At 41.5% G+C, this 19,441-nt stretch overlaps 1 protein-coding gene across 2 annotated transcripts in view; it reads left to right on the top strand.

Moving 5' to 3' along the window:
* Window positions 1-19,099, top strand: part of LOC122660774 (putative RNA methyltransferase At5g10620) — an 88,692-nt gene extending 69,593 nt beyond the window's left edge. For both annotated transcript variants that reach the window (XR_006332785.1, XM_043856008.1), the window contains 2 exons: window positions 5,674-5,819; window positions 18,910-19,099. Coding sequence is in view for 1 of the 2 variants with exons in the window: in XM_043856008.1 (XP_043711943.1) it covers window positions 5,674-5,819; window positions 18,910-18,949 (186 nt within the window). In the remaining variant the exon portion in view is untranslated. The remainder of the gene's footprint in view (window positions 1-5,673; window positions 5,820-18,909) is intronic.
* Window positions 19,100-19,441: the final 342 nt, after the last annotated feature.

Genomic DNA, 19,441 nt, shown 5'->3' on the forward strand with positions numbered 1-19,441 from the left:
ATGTCCTTTAACAGCCTTAAGACTAGGACTTAAACCAGCTAGAAACTTAGAGACAAAAAACTCATTCCTTTGAGCCTTCAACTTTTCAATGTCAGTAGTAAGAGGCTGGAAAACATTCAACTCTTCAACCATGCCCTTAAAGGCACTGTAATAATCTTGGAGCGGCTTGTCTCCCTACTGAAACTGAAACAATTTCTCATAAAGTTCAAAGATCCGTGTCATACTCTTCTCTTGAGAGTATGTCTCCTTGAGGTCATCCCAGACTCCCTTTGCTGTGGTGTGAAACATAACATTCACAGCGATATCCGGCTCCATGCTGTTCCATAACCAAATTAAAATAATTGCATTCTCTTTATTCCAAGTGCTGTAGTCCTTAGAATCAGGTTCTGGAGGAGGGGAAGTAATGTAGCTAAGCTTGTCCTTAGCTATAATGTAAACCCGGACAGCTTGTGCCCACAATAAGTAGTTGGAATTCCCTTTCAACTTTATGGATGTAATCTGAAAATTGACATTGTCCTGGGGGGTCTTCGAATCAGCCATAGTAGATAAACTTAAAAAAAAAAAATCGATAGAACGATCACAGAAGGTAATTGATTCTGAAGTAATAGAAGTAGAGGAGCAGCAACCAATAACAGCAGCTGATAATAAAAGGCAGCTAATGCAGTAGGAAAAGAAGTAATAGGCAGCAACAACCCCATAATAGGCAGCAGCAACACCACACTCGATAGAAGCAGCCAAGGCAGGGAACAAAGCAGAATCGATGTCAGGGTTATTGGGAAGAAGAATAAAACCTTCAAACAAGCAGCACCATCACTCGAAATAGGTTACAATAACCCCCAGAAGCACTAAGCATCATGTAGAAGCAAGCCTGAACCATAGGACATCAAACCAAACCTTCCCAGGGAAAATCGATTATTGTCAGGGTTTTATTTGACATCGATTTCAGCAGCCTTCAAAAAATAGTTGAGGGAGAACTCCAATCATGCATAAAAAAAGGTAGGTAGCAGTAGAAATCGCTCCATTAATTCTTCAGAGGAGTGGAACTACATCATAGAAGGAGCAGCTATAGGTGGCTGCACACCACAAGCAAAAGTCGAGTAAAGAGAACCAGAAGAAGATCATGAGATGGTGCTCCAATCTGATTAGATAAGCTCAGATACCATGTTATAATACCAGATACTGAACAACCAGATTGGAGAGAAGAGAAGAGAAGAAAGGAGGAGAAGAAGAAGAGAGTGCAAATCCCAAGAGAAAGGGGACCTGCGGTAGAACAGTATGTTCTATCGCAGGTCACTTAATGTATTATTTATATTGAAATAAGTTTAGGACAAAACTGCCCTTACATCAATGAAACACTAGAAAAACAGAAATAAAACAAAGGAAAAGCACAATGACCTATCTGCCCGTACAACTATCGACTTCAACAGTGTCAATCGGATCAAACACCGATCCCACCAGCCTTGATCAAGCACAAGACAAAAATCTTCAATGGAGAAGAAGAGCAGCCAAAACCTTTTCTTTAATATCAAAATTCGTGTTCAATGCTTGCCCCCCTTACAACCTTATATAAAAGACTCAAAAATAGACTCCTACACTAAAAAGGAAAGGCCTAACCCAATCCTTAACATATTAAGTAGCTTAAACTCACTAGGAAACTGAAATAGACTCAAAACAGAGTCCTTATCCAGCCCCACTAAACACTTAAAAAAATTACTAAAATCACTTAAATTGAACCATTGATTGAACCGGTTCAATTTATGAACAAAAACACCAAAATAAAACTAAATATGGAACTAAAACAACTCATCCCATATGCAACCTAATTACCCATATTTTAGGCCCATAAAAGTCGCCTATTACATAGAAAACCCATGGTATCAAAGGCCCAACATGAAAATAACCCAACCCTAGACTTGTTCTTATTAAAACAAAGCCTATTTTGGTGATGAATCTACATCACTTTCATTGGGAGTTTCTTGAAGCTCAAAACTAAAAGATTCTTGCCCTATGAGTTAGTTTTCCAATGCCTCAAGAATTGAGTCAATCCAAGTTTGGATATGGGAGCTATGATCTCAAACACAGATGTCGTGCATGGTGCCCAAAATTCTATTTTCTATATAAGTATATATGCAATAACTTTATGTACTTTTTGAGCTGTCCTTCATTTGGAATTTGTAGAAGCTCAAAATATGGGAAAGGTAGATCTCTAAGTTAGCTTTCGAATCATTTAAGAATCAGATCAATCTGATATCGGGGTTGGAGGTTATGGCTTGATCATCAGGCATGGTGCGTATGCTTCACGAAGCTGTTTCGTCTAATACATCAGATTCAAGCTCATTTTTGGAACACGTGTACTGATTCTGGGTTGATGGTGAAAACATGAAACTTGTAGCCAAATGTAGTCCTAGATTAGAAGGGGTCCAACTAGAAGCTGATAAGCAGGATCTGCCATGAACATGGTAGTTCGAATAGGTCAAAATAGGTGTTTTTTGTTAAATTAGGGTTAAGGTTTAATGTGACCTAGGGTTTGATGGTAGGGTTAGGTCAAGTTAATGTAGGGGAGCCTTCTAGTGAAGGTCTTGTTAAGTTTTAACAAGTCTAGGCCTTTTAATTAGAATCGGCAGCAAGGTAAGGGTTAGGGTTTCAGGTTTTTGAAAAGAGGAAAAAAATGGATTTATAGGGTTTATGATGGTTAGATGAAGGAACCATTTGGATTGAGTTTTCCTCAGTATGAGAGGAGACTTTGACCAAAGTTTGGTGTGATTTGGCTGGCTGTTTTGGTCTGGGCAGATTTTAGGTATTGGGAAAATTGAAAACAAAAGGGGGAATCTTAAGGTTTGGGCTGTAAGAGGATTAGAAGAAGAATTGTAGGGGGTGGGATGATTCAAACTTACTGTAGTTGCAGAGAATCCTTGGCAACAACTTGTTTGAAGGGAGAAACTTGTATACAAATTAAATCTTGCACGAAGAACACCAAAAGAAATCTTCGAAAGAACTACCTGGGCTTTACTCCGCAATGTATCGATTGGATCAAACACCGATCCCACCAGCCTTGATCAAACACAAGACAAGAATCTTCAATGGAGAAGAAGAGTAGTCAAAAAGCTTTTCATTAATATCAAAATTCGTGCTCAATACTTGTCCCCCTTACAACCTTATATAAAAGACTCAAAAATAGACTCCTACACTAAAAAGGAAAGGCCTAACTCAATCCTTAACCTATTAGGTAACTTAAATGGACGAGGAAATTGAAATAGACTCCATCAAAACAGAGTCCTAATCCAGCCCCATAAACACTTAAAAGTAAACTACTAAAATCACTTAAATTGAACCGGTTCAATTTATGAACAAAAACACCAAAATAAAACTAATTATGGAACTAAAACAACTAATTTCGTATGCAACCTAATTACCCATATTTTAGGCCCATAAAAGTGGTCTATTACATAGAAAACCAATAGGATCAAAGGCCCAACATGTATATATCCCAACCCAAAGCTTATTTCCAATAAAAAAAAAGTCCTTTAGGTGATTAATCTACATCATAGCCCTTTGAGTTAGCTTTCATATGGAAAAAGAATCAAGTTAATCAGAGATCAAGCAAGAGAGTTATGACCATTTGAGAAGAGGTCAGAGTGTTGGATCATAGAACCGGCCAGCTGGTTGGAAAACCAAATCCATTTTGGCCGAGAGCAAAGTGAACAGAAATTGACTCGCCGCTCGCTCAAATGGGCGACCGATTTGCCCAGAAAACGTGATTTTGGGTTTTTAAGTGGAATTTTTTGATTGGGGTTATAAAAGGGACCTAGGGCTTCAAAAGAAAGATCTAGGGAGAGGTTCTTGAGCTTGAGAGGAGTGGTCTACGAAGGAGAGGAAGTTCCAACAATGAGAAACCCAACAATCCCCAAAGCTTCTATTCTCCTTTGATGATTCAAGCATTTAAGTGAAGATTTGTTGAAGTGCATTCAAGAACACATTAAGGGTTTATGAAGAAGGCTCAAAGAAGGTTTAGCTTGCTCAAGAACATTGATTGAAGTTCTTCATATGTTGAGTTGAAGGTTGTGAGTAGAAGAGTGATTGGGTTGTGAAGAGAAGAGAAGGAGAAGGAGAAGAGGATGAATACAAACCTAGGTTTGTAATGGAGACTCAAGAGAGAGGAAGGAAGAAGATAGAGGAGTGCATCAAAGATTGGAGATGTGGGTGTGACAACAAAAAAAAAAAAGGTTTCCCGGTTATGTAGGTAACCCCCTTGTAAATCCCCTTTGTTGCAATTGACTGTAGGCTAGGTTTTTGTGATTTTTCCTGTGTCATTACTTGTAGTCTGTTGGGTGTGATTTGTATGTGTGAGCTTGTAACTGGGGCATTTCATATAAGCCCATTATTATTGAGCTATCAAGTGGGTGCTTGATAGTTGGAGGTAGGGGCTCCCGTGTAGTGGGTACAAGTGTACAACACAAAGATAGGGGTTGGTGCTCCTATGTCGTGGGTGTGACACGAATTTGTATTGTGCATTATACAATGACCAATTAGGCCATTTGCATCATGGATGTAGGCACACTGCCGAACTACTTATATCTCCGTCGTGTGGTGTGAGCTTATTGCTTACGTTTTTGCATTGCTATATTATCTGCGGCAGGATGGTTTGTGGAGTATGGATTATGTGATGAGTGGCTTGTGTTAGCCCTGGCTGGTGATCACCGTATGTGTTTGCTGCAGGGTGATATGTATGTTGTGTACATTTGATAGACCTGGCCACATGGTTGTAACTTGTAAGTGCATGAGGTTGCAATGTATATGTGTGTGATTGGGTGGTTGCTTTGTGATTGTGGTTGAGTGCCAGTGACGCCGATGAGTGAGTTGGGTTCAAGTTTTTGGACACCGCTGATGCACCCCCTCTCAGTGGCAATCTTAGTTCACCATTCCTCTGGTCTTTTACCCCCTACAGCGGTCCGTAATAGCCTTCCAGAATTTATTAGAGTATGAAGAATTAACTTTAAACATAGTTGATGGTCAAAATTAGGTAGAAGAAAATGGCCTACTTCCGTCCTTGATCTGCTCGTTTGTGCTTGATGACTAAACTGCATACCACATCTTGTTAACCCAAAATATGGATCATAGATATTAAGGTCTGTCATGTTTTACTTACCGTGACTAGGGAAATTGCTTTGTTGTTGTTTGGGGGAGGGGGAGAGGGGGGGGGGGGGTGGAGGGAGAAACGGGTAAGAGTATCATTATACAAGGTTCAAAACTTCTCTAGCTTAATGGTTTGTGGAGCTTCACCTTTTAATACAGATTTCTTCTTTTCCTTCAGCATTCTAGAGTCTCATGGTTCTTATCTTTGAGATTTCCTGCAGTCATTGATGATCAGAGCCATTTAGTCTCACTTGCCAAATCCTGAAGGTTAGGATGGCCAAGACCATCCGGGCGGTAGGGCAACTTTTCTTCTGTGAGAACTTCTTTGTAGGGCTTAATCAAGGACAAGCTCTGATATATAACTGCATCATCGTGTCTTGATATACCATTAATTAATGCATATTCCTTTCCTTCGTAGTTTGATTACATGTACACTTGTCTGACCATATGGTTTGGCCCATAGCTTCACTTGTGCTTGTTTAAACTTTGGGATTTATTCATTGACGTTGATGGCTTTGTAATCATTTGTATTCTTTGTAGGGTTCATCAAGGTTATTGTTTTGCATTGGTGGACCTTATGGTCATGGGCCACAATTGCGTGATCGTGCAAATGTAACAATCAGGTTGTCTTCTTTGGTTTTAAATCATCAAATTGCATTGATAGTGCTACTGGAACAACTTTACAGGTAATTTGGCTTTCAATCCTAAACCATGTAGTTTTAGATTTTCAATTTGGCTTTCAATCCTATACTCTGTGGTTTTAGATTTTCAAATCTGGGCTTTTGTATCCTTTTGTCCCTAAGAAATTTGCATAACTCTTGAAAAAGGCATGTAATACACTGGGTAGCTTGCAAGTGCACCCACAAGATTATGGTATTCTCATAAAAAGGGACATGGTTTTGGTTGAACTGATAAGTTTCTTCTTTCCAGTCGTGTAAGGGTCGGCTTGCGCGACCTTTTGGAGGGTTTGGGGCAGGCATAAGTATGATCTAGTCCAGCTTTTGTGTGTGGTTGATGCATGAACTACCCAACCAACTGTGTCATTGACTCATTGTACTGTTTCATTTAAAGAGATAGATACTCTAGACTAGGCCAATTGAGTCCTTTTTGCTCACTAGTTTACAGAACCTATTGGTTTGAACCAACTGAAACTGTATCAACACCACTTGAAAAGTTATTTTAATATGAAAGAAGCTAATAATACATTTAGAAATATTAATTGAATCGGAGATCCCTGAGTCCCAATAACCTATTTTTGGGGTATTTTTGAGTGAATTAAGTCTGACAACCTGTGGCTTTATTGTACTCCACTCCTGCTCTCACATTGATGTAATATGGTCATGTACCTAGGTGACTAAATCAATGACCAGTGTTTGATTTTTGGCAAGGGTCCAAGGTGGTTGCTTTTCTTGCATCAAACAAGGTGTGTTGTCTCCTTGGACCTAACTCCTAAGAAGGCACCTGGATACCTAGGGAACTATGCTCTAGAGTTGGAGTACATGGTCTTTCTTGGTTTGTCTTCCCCTCTGTAACAACCTTTATTGATGGCTGAAATGGAAGCATAAAAAAGGTGGTGCAAACCCGGATTGGAATAACCCTTATTGGGTTGCTTGTTGGCCAACCCAAGCAATAGAACTCAATTAATCCAAAGCTGATGGCAATTTCGGAATTATGGTAGCAAGCTATAAAGAAAATGAACTAATTAGTGGGACAGGACGTTGATGAGGAAAGGGTAAACTTGGAAGTAAAAATAAAATCAGGAGCAAGGAGAATGTTGGAATATGTACACCAGAATACCATGGGGGGTATTCTGGTCTTTTGGGTGTTTTATTTATATATTTATGAGCAAGGGTAGAAATGTAATTAGGGTTGTAACAGTGTTCACGTGAACAGTACGTGAACAGTGTTGTGAATAGTATTTCCCCTCGTAATCTCTTTTATTATTATAAATAGAGAGCTTGACTGATCTCATTGATAATTCTAGCCAGTCTCCCATTCTCGGTTCTGCTAACATGGCATCAGAGCCAATTCTCTGATCTAGGTTAGAAAAAAACCTTCTTTTCTTCCATCACCTTCTCCCACCTTTCTCTCTCTCTCTCTCTCTCGGCTTCTCCTTCTTCTGTTTTTTCTTTTTCTCATCCTTGTAAGGGGGGCAGCACCAATGAGGAAAAACCGAATTCAATGATTTAGTTGCTGCCCTCCTCCCAATCTGTTTTTTTTTTTCATAACCTAAATTCTAATCAATACTGCTGGAACCATACCTGTGATATTGGAGCTTTCCAGAATTTTGAAGATCAGATTCCTCACATGAAGGCTGACCCTCCATTGTTGGAGCTCCCTCTACTTTCTTTTCCAGCACCTATCTAGCTCTTCTATCTACTACACTCTCTTTTCTATTCCAGCTTGGTTCACCCAATCGATCTCACCTTTTTAGGGTTTTTCAAAACCCTGACTCCAATCGATTTTAGGATTCCTCCTTCCAGTTGATGCTGATTTTTTGTGGGTTGTTTTCCTCCAATACAAGGACCACTTGACCTCAATATTGCACCTTTTCAAGTTTTTTTAAAGACCCCTACCCCAACCGATCTCTACTTTTTAGGGTTTTCCAAAACCCTGACACAAATCGATTTTTTGGGATAGGGATGAGCTGCTATAGTGCTTTGGAGGTGGTTCTAACATTAAAAGAGACACTCTACTTCATCAATTCATGGCTTAAAGAAGGTCTATTTACTGCGATAGCTGCTGCCCTACTTTTCTGCAAATTTTTTGGTGTCTCTCCCTCTTGAAGACCAAGTCTCATTCTAACTGGAGATTGGTTGTTCGCATTGGAGGTCCCATTCAAGCAGTACTAATTAACATCTATTGCAAGTCTACTTCAGCAATTGAAGCCCCCTTTCCCTATATCGATCTCAATTTCAGGGTTTTCCAAAACCCTCCTTAGGGTTAGGGCTATCCTATCAAGTTGATTTTTTTAGGGGAGTCTTATACATACCGGAGGAGTGTTCGACCCAAATTTCAGCATTATCCTTGGAGTATTTTTTGAACAAATTCAGGTTTCTTTCTTATGATCGATTTCTCCAACTATCAACCTATATTTGTTTGGTTCCTCTGTGACTGGCTGCATCAATTCCTATTGGATCTGCTGAGTTATTGTCTTCTACTTGCTGGTTCTATTGAGCTTTACTACATCCCTTACTGGTTCTGTTGATTGGCTTCTGTAAGCATGACTGGTTAACTTGTAACTACTGCTGCCCTGGTTTTGAGACTGAGTATCCTACTATTGGAGATCGAAGTTCTTTTACATTGTTGAAGAGTTGAATCTACTACCTTGGAGATCAGTTTATTTGGGATAACAACAGTGTGTTCATGGTTATTGGTTGCGACTACGAATCTATTCAGTTGTGTGAAGCTTTTCTATTGGTTCATATCCAGCTTACTTTGAGAACTTGATCCGAGCATTGTTCTCTAATTCAGATCTGGTCCAAGTTTTTCTAGAAGCTTATTACATCAATTCTGCCCAGATATCATCAGTTCTATTCAGCATATGGGAGTTTATAGATTGGAGTTTTGCACACTGGTTCTTCCTTGTTTGAAGATTGCTCAAGCCTTGAAGATTGGAGCCTTTCCTTGCTTCAAATCAGATCTGTTTTCTTATTAGATCTGCAAATTGGAGTTTGGTGTTTCTCCCATGCAAGAGTTTCCATCCAAGAAGTTTGTTTGATCGATTGAAGAAGGTCGAAAATTGCTATGTTGCATTGTTTTTTCTCCATGATTCTTTATCCCACTGCCTTTTTCACTTACCCATCTCCCATATCATACCTTTGGCATTTACCCATAACCACTTTGAAAGTTTATGGTATACTCTAATTTGCCATTCCTTCTTTTTTTAATTACCCATAGCACCTTTGGAAAAATTCTGGAACATCATACTTTTGCCCTATTTCTTACATCATCTTCGTTATTTGTCCACGTGTACTACTACACGTAAGGGGGGGATTATGTAAAATACACCTGTAGACATTGCAGAACGTAGAACTTGCAGGAACATTGGTGCAAAACATAGAAGATCAGTGTTTCTCCACCATTGCCATTGGGTATTCTTTGTTATTGGGTTGAGTTTGCCATAAGGGGGAGATTGAAGTATTGAGAGTATTGAAGATATTTGGTTGTTGCCTGCCTATTTGAGGATTACAGTGCCTATTTGAGGATTTATAGTTGGGTTGATTCAGTTGTTTCCGCTGCTTGCTGCCCTAGTTTTTCACTTCAAGATTTTACGTCACTATGACACTCTGAGATTCATCACTGGACAGCTATTGAAGATTGGTGAAAACTTTGTTGATAAAGTCTGCCCAGGTTTTGAAGATCAATTATTTCAAGTTCTTGAAGGTTTATTTGGGAGCTTCATTCATCCGTCTGTGTGTCAAGCTAGAATGGAATTTGCTACAACTCTGTTACTCCCTATTTTGTTCAAGTTGGGCATTAGTGCCGTATATGCGCCAACTTGAGGGGGCGTGTTAGAATGTTGGAGTGTTAACATTTTTTTTTCTTATTAGTTCAAGCTGGAGCTTCTTTACTTATTTGTATACTCCAGCTTGAGGGGGAGTGTTGGAATATGTATACCAGAATACCATGGGGGGTATTCTGGTCTTTTGGGTGTTTTATTTATTTTTTATTTATGTATTTATGAGCAAGGGTAGAAATGTAATTAGGGTTGTGACACTGTTCACGTGAACAGTGTCGTGAATAGTGTTTCCCCCTGTAATCTCTTTTATTATTATAAATAGAGAGGTTGACTGATCTCATTGATAATTCAAGCCATTCTCCCATTCTCGGTTCTGCTAACAGAGAATATGGGAGAAAGGGAGAGGTATTATGGGAAACTAAAAAATAAAATTAAAGGATTTAAAGAATCATGGGAAGGGGCTGTCTTCTTCAACCTCATGCTGGATATGAATATGGCTAAGGCAGTAAGCCGGCAGCAGTATTTTTGGAATAACCTCCACACTACAAGTCCAAACAAGCCAATATGCTTGGACCTGAGTCCCTATGAAGTCCAGGTAGTATCTCAGCGATACAGCCTTGACTCATTAAGCAAAAACTCTCTGAGATTATTTCTGGCGGTACCTTGAGCCAATCTGAGTTGCAGACTTCGATTGTCACAGCAGGAAGGGATTTTTGCGGAGAGGCTGTAAGGGTTGGTCGCCCAGGGCAAGGGTTTCTTCGACGCTAATCTCGGGGAGAAAAGAGGGTGAGAGAGATAAAAACAGCCAAGGAGAGGGCCTGTTGTTACCGCCTGAAACAGAGAAGGAACAGTATAAGAAACTGCAGATAGGAAGAAAGGATGCATGAGAGAGGAAGATTGCAGGAAGTTGGGGGGGGGGGGAAGCTCGCACAAACACCACACGCCACGCAGGCACAACCAAACTCGGTTTTCAATTCATCTTTTCAATTTGGGTTACAAGCATATATATAAAAAGGAAATTAAAAATTTCCTAATTGAAGTCTACAAAAACAGCAATAGAATTAAAATCTATCTCCTAATTACTTCCTAAAACTTAGACTAACAAAAATAAAAACTCAAATTGGAAATTTTCCTACATGTCTAATAGCTACCCAAAAGTATTGGTATCACGTATCGTATCGGTTGGGTGATTTTAAGAGCCGTTTTGTATCGTATCATATCGGAGATATGTATCGCACACTACAGAGACACATGGAAATGGCCAAGCTACACATGAAAATACACTTTTGGAACAAAAAAAAATACAAATAAGCAATATGTACCATGTATCATGCATAAACACTAAAATGGAGAATAATATATAACCAGACAAGTGCATTAAAGAAATTGTTGTAACATATGAGGTTTCTTACATGTATCCCTCCCTCTATAGCCATGAAGAGTGTCGGGGAAGTTAAAACTCATATTTAAAAGAGTCTACAGGAATAGGAGCGACTATGATGATATTGTGCACTAACCGACATAAGCACAATACTGATGGTAATGTGTCTCCCACTCATAGAAGAATTGCATGTACTACTCTGGAGTGGCCAATGTCTGTATAGTACTGAGAAGGGGTTCAGCTAAGAACCACTCTACAGTAGGATCGTTAATGGTTGCAGCAGATCATCAATAATAGAAGCAAATCAGAATTAGAAGAATAACACCAAAATAGAAGGTAGCAAATATTATGCAAACCAGCTGTGAGAATGGGTTCTAAGGCAGATCGAGTGGAATATGCAATGAGGAGAATCTTTGCTGAAAAATTCAGCCAATTCCAAAGGCTAACTTGTGAGATATGAACAAGATCCCAAAATAGAAGGTTAGGGCAGATCTCCCAAACCAGAGGAACTTAGAACACCAAACTTGGGATCGAGTGTAGCCCTTGATTGTGTGATTGTGCTCTCCAAACCTCTGCTGAATATGAGCCTCAGGTGTAGAGATACTAGCACTTGAAGTTTGCTGGCAATTCTGGGCAGAATTGGAATCGCAAGAGAGTCTCTGGCCTTCCTGTTGTAATATGGGTACAAGGGTAGAATTGTCAATAGGGGTATTTTGGTCTTGTACTCATTCTAGAATTTTCTATTCTACATTATAAATAAAGCTGGCCTGTGTCTCATTGACACAAGTGATTCTCCCAATTTCTAAGATTTCATCATGGTATCCAAAGCCAAGAGAAATCGATCTAGGGTTTCGTATCATGCTTGAGAGACCAATAGCAGCCGCCTCTCACAGAATCACAGCACCACCACCACTTCCGCCTCCTCTCTCCCTTCTCGCCTCTCTCTCTCTTCTCATGAGCCTACAGCCCCATCTCCCTCCCACTTTTTTTCGTTTTTTGCCCCCTCCACCTTTTTCCGCCACCACCGCCACAGCCGCAGGGGTTCCCCTTCCCTGCCTCTCTCTTTCGGCCTCTTTGGTGGTGAGTGTGTTCCATCAAGGGCCCTTTCCTTCTACTATGCGATAAATCTCCTGCTTCTCTTGGAGATATTTTTTATGTGCTACTTCTTTGAGTGAAGCCTTGTGATTTTTTTGCCTTTCTCTACGGCCATGTCTGAAGACAAATTCTGCCATTTCTTCTGTACAAGGAGGGTCCTCTGTGCACTGTGAGAAGGATTTCCCTACCTTCCAGACTAACTCTGTTACTCTTGATGGCAATAATTACCTCATGTGGTCGAGGTCTGTTTCGCGTGGTGTTGGTTCCCATGGTTTGAAAGACCATCTGATGGGTACCTCTGTTCATCCAATTGCTGCAGGGAAGGCCCAAGTTAAATGGGATCTCAATGAGTGCCTTGTGATGTCTTTTCTTCTCAGTTCGATTGATCCTGCTATTTCCTAGAGTTATCTTCTGTTGGAGAATGTTGCCGATGTATGGAGTGTTACCAAAGAAACCTATTCTAAGGTTGGTAATGCTGCCCAGTGCTACGAGCTCCGTCGGAAGATTCATAAAGATGGAACAGAAGGATCTTACTCTTAGCCAATACTATAATGCCATGCGAGGTATTTGGTAGACCTTGGATTTCTATGGGAAGTTTACTGCTACATGTCAGGTGGACACTATTGCCTACCGCCAATGGGAAGAAAAGCTTCGGGTGTAGAATTTTTTGGCGGGCCTGAATATGGAGTATGATCCAATCCGTGCTCATGTCTTGAATAATGATCCCTTTCTTACCCTTGCACAGGCCTATGCCATTCTGGCCTCTGAAGAAAGCCAGCGTGAAGCTATGGAGCACCCTCCACCCGTGGAGCATGCTGCCCTATATACGGATCCCTCCAAATGGGCTCTGACCTCCTTTGCTGGCTCACCTGGGGTCCAGAATCATGGTCCTGCTGCTCTAGCTGGTCGCCCTCCTGTGAAGTGTGACTATTGTGGGAAGGAACGCCACACCGAGGATCTTTGTTGGAAATCCATGGTCGTCCTCCTGAGCTTCGTGGGCGTGGTCAACCAAGACCTGGAGGCAGTGCTGCCCACCAGTCTACCTTTGAGGATGCTTCCTCTAGTACACCCCTCTCTACCAATAAGATGACTCACCTGTGGAGTTTGATGTCTAGGCTGGAATCTTCTACCTCAGCACCTTCAACCCATGCCAGTGTTGCCTCTGCCACTACACCTTCCTCTAACAGTTCTACCACAGGTATTTCATTTTGTGGCCATAGCTCCTCTGTCAAATCTTTTTCTTGGATCATTGACTCTAGAGCTACTGATCACATGTCGAGTTCTCCTAAAAATTTTTCCCAGTATTTCCATTAGCTGGTAACCATAAAGTTCGGGTTGCTAATGGTTCTTTTTCGCCTATATTTGGCAAGGGTGTTATCCATTGTTCCCCATCCCTTTATTTATCTTCTGTGCTTCATGTCCCCAATTTTTCCACTAACCTGTTAGCCATTAGTAGTATTACATGTGAGCTCAATTGTAAAGTGATTTTCTTTCCTTCTCACTGTGTATTTCAAGACTTGGAAACGGGCAGTACGATTGCATGTGGTAAGATGGAAGGTGGCCTGTACCTGTTAGAGCAGCCTCCTATTGTATTATCTACCGTAGCTTCTCTCCCAGGATTTGATTCCAAAGCACTTGCTGATTTGCACACTTGGCATTGTCGATTGGGACACCCACCCTTAAGAACTCTATCTAGTTTATTTCCTAGACTAAATTATGTAATTTGAACAATTTTCATTGTGATGCTTGCATTCTTGCAAAGCAAACTCGGAATACGTACCCTGTGTCGGGCAATCATACTTTGTTTCATTTCAGTTTAATTCATTCTGATGTGTTGGCCCTGCCCGTGCGGTGTCTTCTTCTGGTTATCGTTGGTTTGTGACTTTTATTGATTGTTTTAGTCGTACAACTTGGGTTTATTTAATGCAACAGAAGAGTGATGTGTTTTCTATATTTCTGCATTTTCACAACATGGTTTGCACTCAATTTGATGCTAAAATCAGAATTCTTTGGTCTGATAATGGCACTGAGTACTTGGTTGGGACATTTCAGTCCTATTTTTCTGCCCATGGGATTATCCATCATACATCCTGTATTGATACTCCACCTCAAAATGGAGTGGCAGAGAGAAAAAACCATCATCTTCTTGCGGTTGCTAGGTCCCTAATGTTTGCTATGAATGTTCCTGTTCAATTTTGGAGGGATGTTGTTACCACTGCAGCCTTTCTTATTATTAGGATGCCCTCTCATGTCCTAAATAATAAGAGTCCCATAGAAACTCTTCTTGGTACTGTCATCTTTCCAGTCCCTCCTAAAGTTTTTGGCTGTGTTGCTTTTGTTCATAAGCACCATGTCCATGGGAAATTAGATCACAGGGGTCTCAGATGTATTTTTTGGGGTACTCTGCTACCCAAAAAGGATATAAATGATACCATCCTTCCTCTTGAAAAGTCTTTGTTTCCATGGATGTTATTTTTTAGGAAGATGTTCCCTTATACCCTGTCCCTCTTCAGGGGGAGTCTGTTCACCCATAAGAGGTCCTTCAAATTCCTATACATCTACCATGGGAAGAAGAGGATGTTCTTGAGGACGGGGTTACTAGTCAGGAACATCAGGAACAGGAGCAAAGCCAAAGTAAGGTTCCTGTTTAGGGGGAGATTGAGCAATGCCAAAGTGAGGTTCCTGTTCAAGGGGAGACTCCTGAACCTATTGAAACCACCATTCAGCTAGGAAAGGAAAAAATGGTTCAGGGAGATAAGTCACTTCAGATATATGCCAGGAAGAGAAAGCACAACCAGAGCAGACCTACTACCATCTCTCCTACAGAATTGATTAGAACGGTTCCATGTTCTACTAACTCTGAGCCCTCTGGTAAGCTTCCATCTGTTCCTCCTTATGATCCTACTTTAGATCTTCCTATTGCTGTTAGGAAAGGTAAACGTAGTTGTACTCATCACCTAATTTCTAATATGGTTTCTTATGACTCGTTGTCTCCTAGTTTCTAGACCTTTTTTGCTTCTTTGTCCTCTGTTTTGCTTCCTAACTCCTGGCAGGAGGCAATGGCACATTCGGATTGGAAAGAAGCTATGGAGGAAGAGATGAGAGCCCTTGGCAAAAATAACACGTGGGATTTGGTTCAGCTTCCACCGGGAAAGAGAGCTGTAGAGTGTAAATGGATCTTTTCTGTCAAACACAAGGCTGATGGAAGTATTGAGAAATATAAAGCCAGGCTGGTTGCTAGAGGCTTTACCCAGACGTATGGGATTGATTACCAGGAGACGTTTGCTCCAATAGCTAAGATGAACACTGTAAGAGTTTTCCTGTCTTATGCAGTAAATCAGGGATGGAACTTATTTCAGCTTGATGTAAAAAATGCGTTCTTGCATGGTGAATTGGCTGAAGTAGTCTACATGGACATTCCACCAGGTTTTGATTCTCAGAAGACTCAGGGAAAGGTATGTAAGCTCAATCGAGCTCTTTATGGGTTGAAGCAATCACCTAGGGCGTGGTTTGGTAGGTTTCATAAGGCTATGGTCTCCATTGGGTTCAAGCAAAGCAATGCAGATCACACACTTTTTTAAAAGGACTACCAAATTTGTGACAATGTTGATAGTGTATGTGGGTGACATAGTCGTCACAGGGAGTAGCCTGGAGGAGATTGATTCTTTAAAGAAATTTTTGGGTACTGAGTTTGAGATCAAAGATCTGGGTAAGTTTAGGTACTTCTTGGATATTGAGGTTGCCTATTCAAACAAAGGAATATCTTTATCTCAAAGAAAGTACACCATGGATTTATTATCTGAGATAGGTATGTTGAGAAGTAAGCCAACTGACATCCCTGTAGAGCCTAATTGTCACCTTCGGTCAAAAGAAGGGGAACCTGTAAATAGAGAGCAGTACCAAAGATTGGTAGAACGATTGATTTGCTTGTCCCACACTCATCCAGATTTTGCCTTTGCAGTAAGTCTAGTAAGCCAGTATATGCATGACCCCTATTCTACACTTTTAGATGCAGTCTACAGAATTTTGAGGTATTTGAAAGCTTCTCCCGGGGAGGGGAGGCCGAAGCTAGCAAAGGCCTAACAACAACTGTACATAAAGACCCATCTTCAGAGATTGCCCATGAACCAGGAATTGAAGAAAGCGACAATAAATCATAATAAGTTGTCACGACAAAGGCCATGACCACGGATATCTATACTTAAGAGGCAGTGGCTTCTCAGTGTTGGGTAAGGAAGAGTCCAAGGGGGACCTCTTCTTGGGATAAGGGGGAGCTTATGTCACACTGATAGTAAACACAAAGGGAGGGGGGTGAGGAACAATAGAGGGCTGGAGTTGGTGAGGGGTTGAACAGAGGGAGGGAGAAGATCTCTGTGTGAAAGGGGGGAGACGGGGGAGCAGGGAGAGGAGGACCTCTATACAGACACAAAAGGGAGAAGGGCCGCAATAGAAACATGCAGAGGAGGGAGAGGAATCACCCCCATAGCCGAACCCAGCTCCAAAGCTGAAAGAGGGACGAACAGAGGCAGGGCTGGGATGGTGGACTGACAAGATGGAATATGGGTCGTTTGGGTCGGCAGGGGCTCCAATTCCATAGAAGATGGGAGGAGAGGTGAATGAAGTAACCTTTGGTTAAGATTGTAGGCCAAAGGTGTGGTTAAAGCCCATGGGCCAGAGTTGACAAGGGACTAGACCGAAGGCATTAGCAGGGTTTGGGAAGAGCGCTGGAAATGGACCAAAGGAGTGGGCCTAGAACAGTTAACATTATTATTAATATAGGCTGAAGAAAGAGAGGAGGTTTGGTTTGCTTTAGTGGAGAGGGGGGCACCCCAAAAGGGAAAGTGGGGTAAGGCAAAGGGGTAAGGGTAAGGGATGAGGAAGGCCTTTCGAATCCCGCAGATGGAGGAAAAAGGTTGATTGGCAGCAGAGGAGCAGAGGTGCGAGAGCCGAAAGAGGAAGGGGCGACAGGTTGATGGTGTGACCTTGCAGGAGGGTCAGCAGAGGAGGGATGATCTGTGGGAATGACACAGGGAGAGGATGGGATAGCGGTGTTAGGGCTGTCGAAGGGCAAAGATCTGTGTCTTCCACAGTCTGGAGGACTGAGAAGCTGTTATGACCAGCAGTCCTTGGCAACATCTGAGTACCATCACCTACCGGAGGGATTGGCATGGACGGACCTTTAGAGTGACCTCCGGGGGAGCCAGAAGGAGGGGCACGACAGTGGTCCTTACGAGTTACGACACAGTCTGGGTTTTCTCCAACCTCTACTAGGTAAGCGATGGTGGATCGATGGGGGTTTTGGGAATGAGGGAGAGATGGAGGATGGGTGGGGTAGGCTGGCCTTGGTTGAGCAGAATATCGAGGCTTGGGAGGAGGATGGATGAGCAAGAGTTGGTAGAGTGGCTTAGAGTTTTGCAGGAGACATAGTGCAGAGGCAGCCAATCCCAATAGACTTGCTACTAGAAGCAGTAATTGACATCATCTGCTATCGTGATGTTGGCGGGAGGTCCTAGGCAGTAACCTCGACATAGATTCGGGCAATGGGCATAGGCAAGGGGGTCCATGCTTTTCGTGCTCCGATTAGAGAAAAGTGGTTTTCCCAGGGCAGATCTGATTCGCCAACCTCTACTAGGTAAGCGATGGTGGATCGACGGGGGTTTTGGGAACGAGGGAGAGATGGAGGATGGGTGTGGTAGCCTGGCCTTGGTTGAGCAGAATATTGAGGCTTGGGAGGAGGATGGAGGAGCAAGAGTTGGTAGAGTGGCTTAGAGCTTTGCAGGAGACATAGTGCAGAGGCAGCCAATCCCAATAGACTTGCTACTAGAAGCAGTAATTGACATCATCTGCTATCGTGATGTTGGCGGGAGGTCCTAGGCAGTAACCTCGACATAGATATTTGGGCATAGGCGAGGGGGTCCATGCTTTTCGTGCTCCAATTAGAGAAAAGTGGTTTTCCCAGGGTGGATCTGATGATGCTCAGCCCATCTTCACACCAATAATGGAGAGGGAGCCCAGGGAAGGATATCGATAAAGGGATGGTGCTTAAGTATACACGGTGGAGTTGCAGTTGTTGATCCCATTGCCGCAGAATGAGAGTTCTGCCATTTGATTGCTTCATTATCCAGAAGGCTTGTAGGACAGAGGCAATGTTGGAGTTCCCAATGAGTTTGGGGAAAACAAACCTTAGGGGGAGACCTTCTCCGGCAGAGAGGCTACATTGGCTGAAAAGAAAGGTCCATGCCATCCCGCTCTTAGGAGGCGGAGCACCCCCCCCCCCCCCCACATACTATTATTCTAACAAAAAACTCAAAATAGTTTCATTTATTCAAATTTCAATCAGGTGTTGCTGAAAATGATTACTATGTATTTCTCCTACCCTTTCTATAAATGACATACATGGAATTGTTTTTAATACAAAGGCCCATTATTAGTTTACTAGGTGGGATTACACAAACTCCTAGTCAAATTGGCGCTTAACTAGAAAATTTTTGGTTGCCAAGTGCATCCAGTTCTTAACAGTCCAAGTTCCCCTGAGACTTATTCCTTGGTCATGTTTTTCAGTTCTTAGGTTCAGATTTAACAACTTATGAAGAGCTAAAAGCATATAACTTAAATGGACTTAGAGGCCAGCTTAGGATTTAAGAAAACATTGAGGAACTCCCTTTTAGTTGGTATATCCATGCATCAGAATGACCTAAACTTAAATTTGTTGTTCCATTTTACATGAGCTGACTTTTGCCCTCACCGTGCCCTTAAGTATTTGTAAATTTTCCTTAAATACATTGTTCTTTTTTAATAAGTGAACTAACGGTAACTGGGTCTTGGTTTGATCTTTTAGGGCATGGACCATTCTTAAAGGACAGAACTACCATCACTAGAAGTGTCACTTTATTCTTCCAGGCAAGACATGCAAAGTGGTATTTTAGAGTATACTTTTCATGTATTTTCTTGTAAATTGATTTGAATCGTTGAACATTGAATTCTTCTTTCACAATACTTTTATCTCTTGTCAAAATGAATTTTGTTTTCATGTTAAATTTTAATTGGATGTTGGTTAGTATTATAGTTGTGAGGGAAAAATTCCCCAAAAGTTTTTTTTTTTATGACACTGTAGGAAAACACTTTCTTTATTCTTAAATTTAGTAATCTTAATTAGGTAGTCAAGTTGTACAACACAAAAATATGGAGGAGCTGCCAATTTTCTTATGCAGGGTAGCTAAGATGACATCCAAATGAAAAGATAAAACGATTCCACCTTCCCTTCCACACACACACACAACCCCCCCCCCCCCCCGTTTCTTCTTTTGATGGTGTAATAATAAGTATGTAAATATGTTGCCGGATATAAGGAAGATGTCGGAGATGAAGAG

Source organism: Telopea speciosissima, chromosome 5 (assembly GCF_018873765.1).
Source record: "Telopea speciosissima isolate NSW1024214 ecotype Mountain lineage chromosome 5, Tspe_v1, whole genome shotgun sequence".
Lineage (NCBI taxonomy): Eukaryota > Viridiplantae > Streptophyta > Magnoliopsida > Proteales > Proteaceae > Telopea > Telopea speciosissima.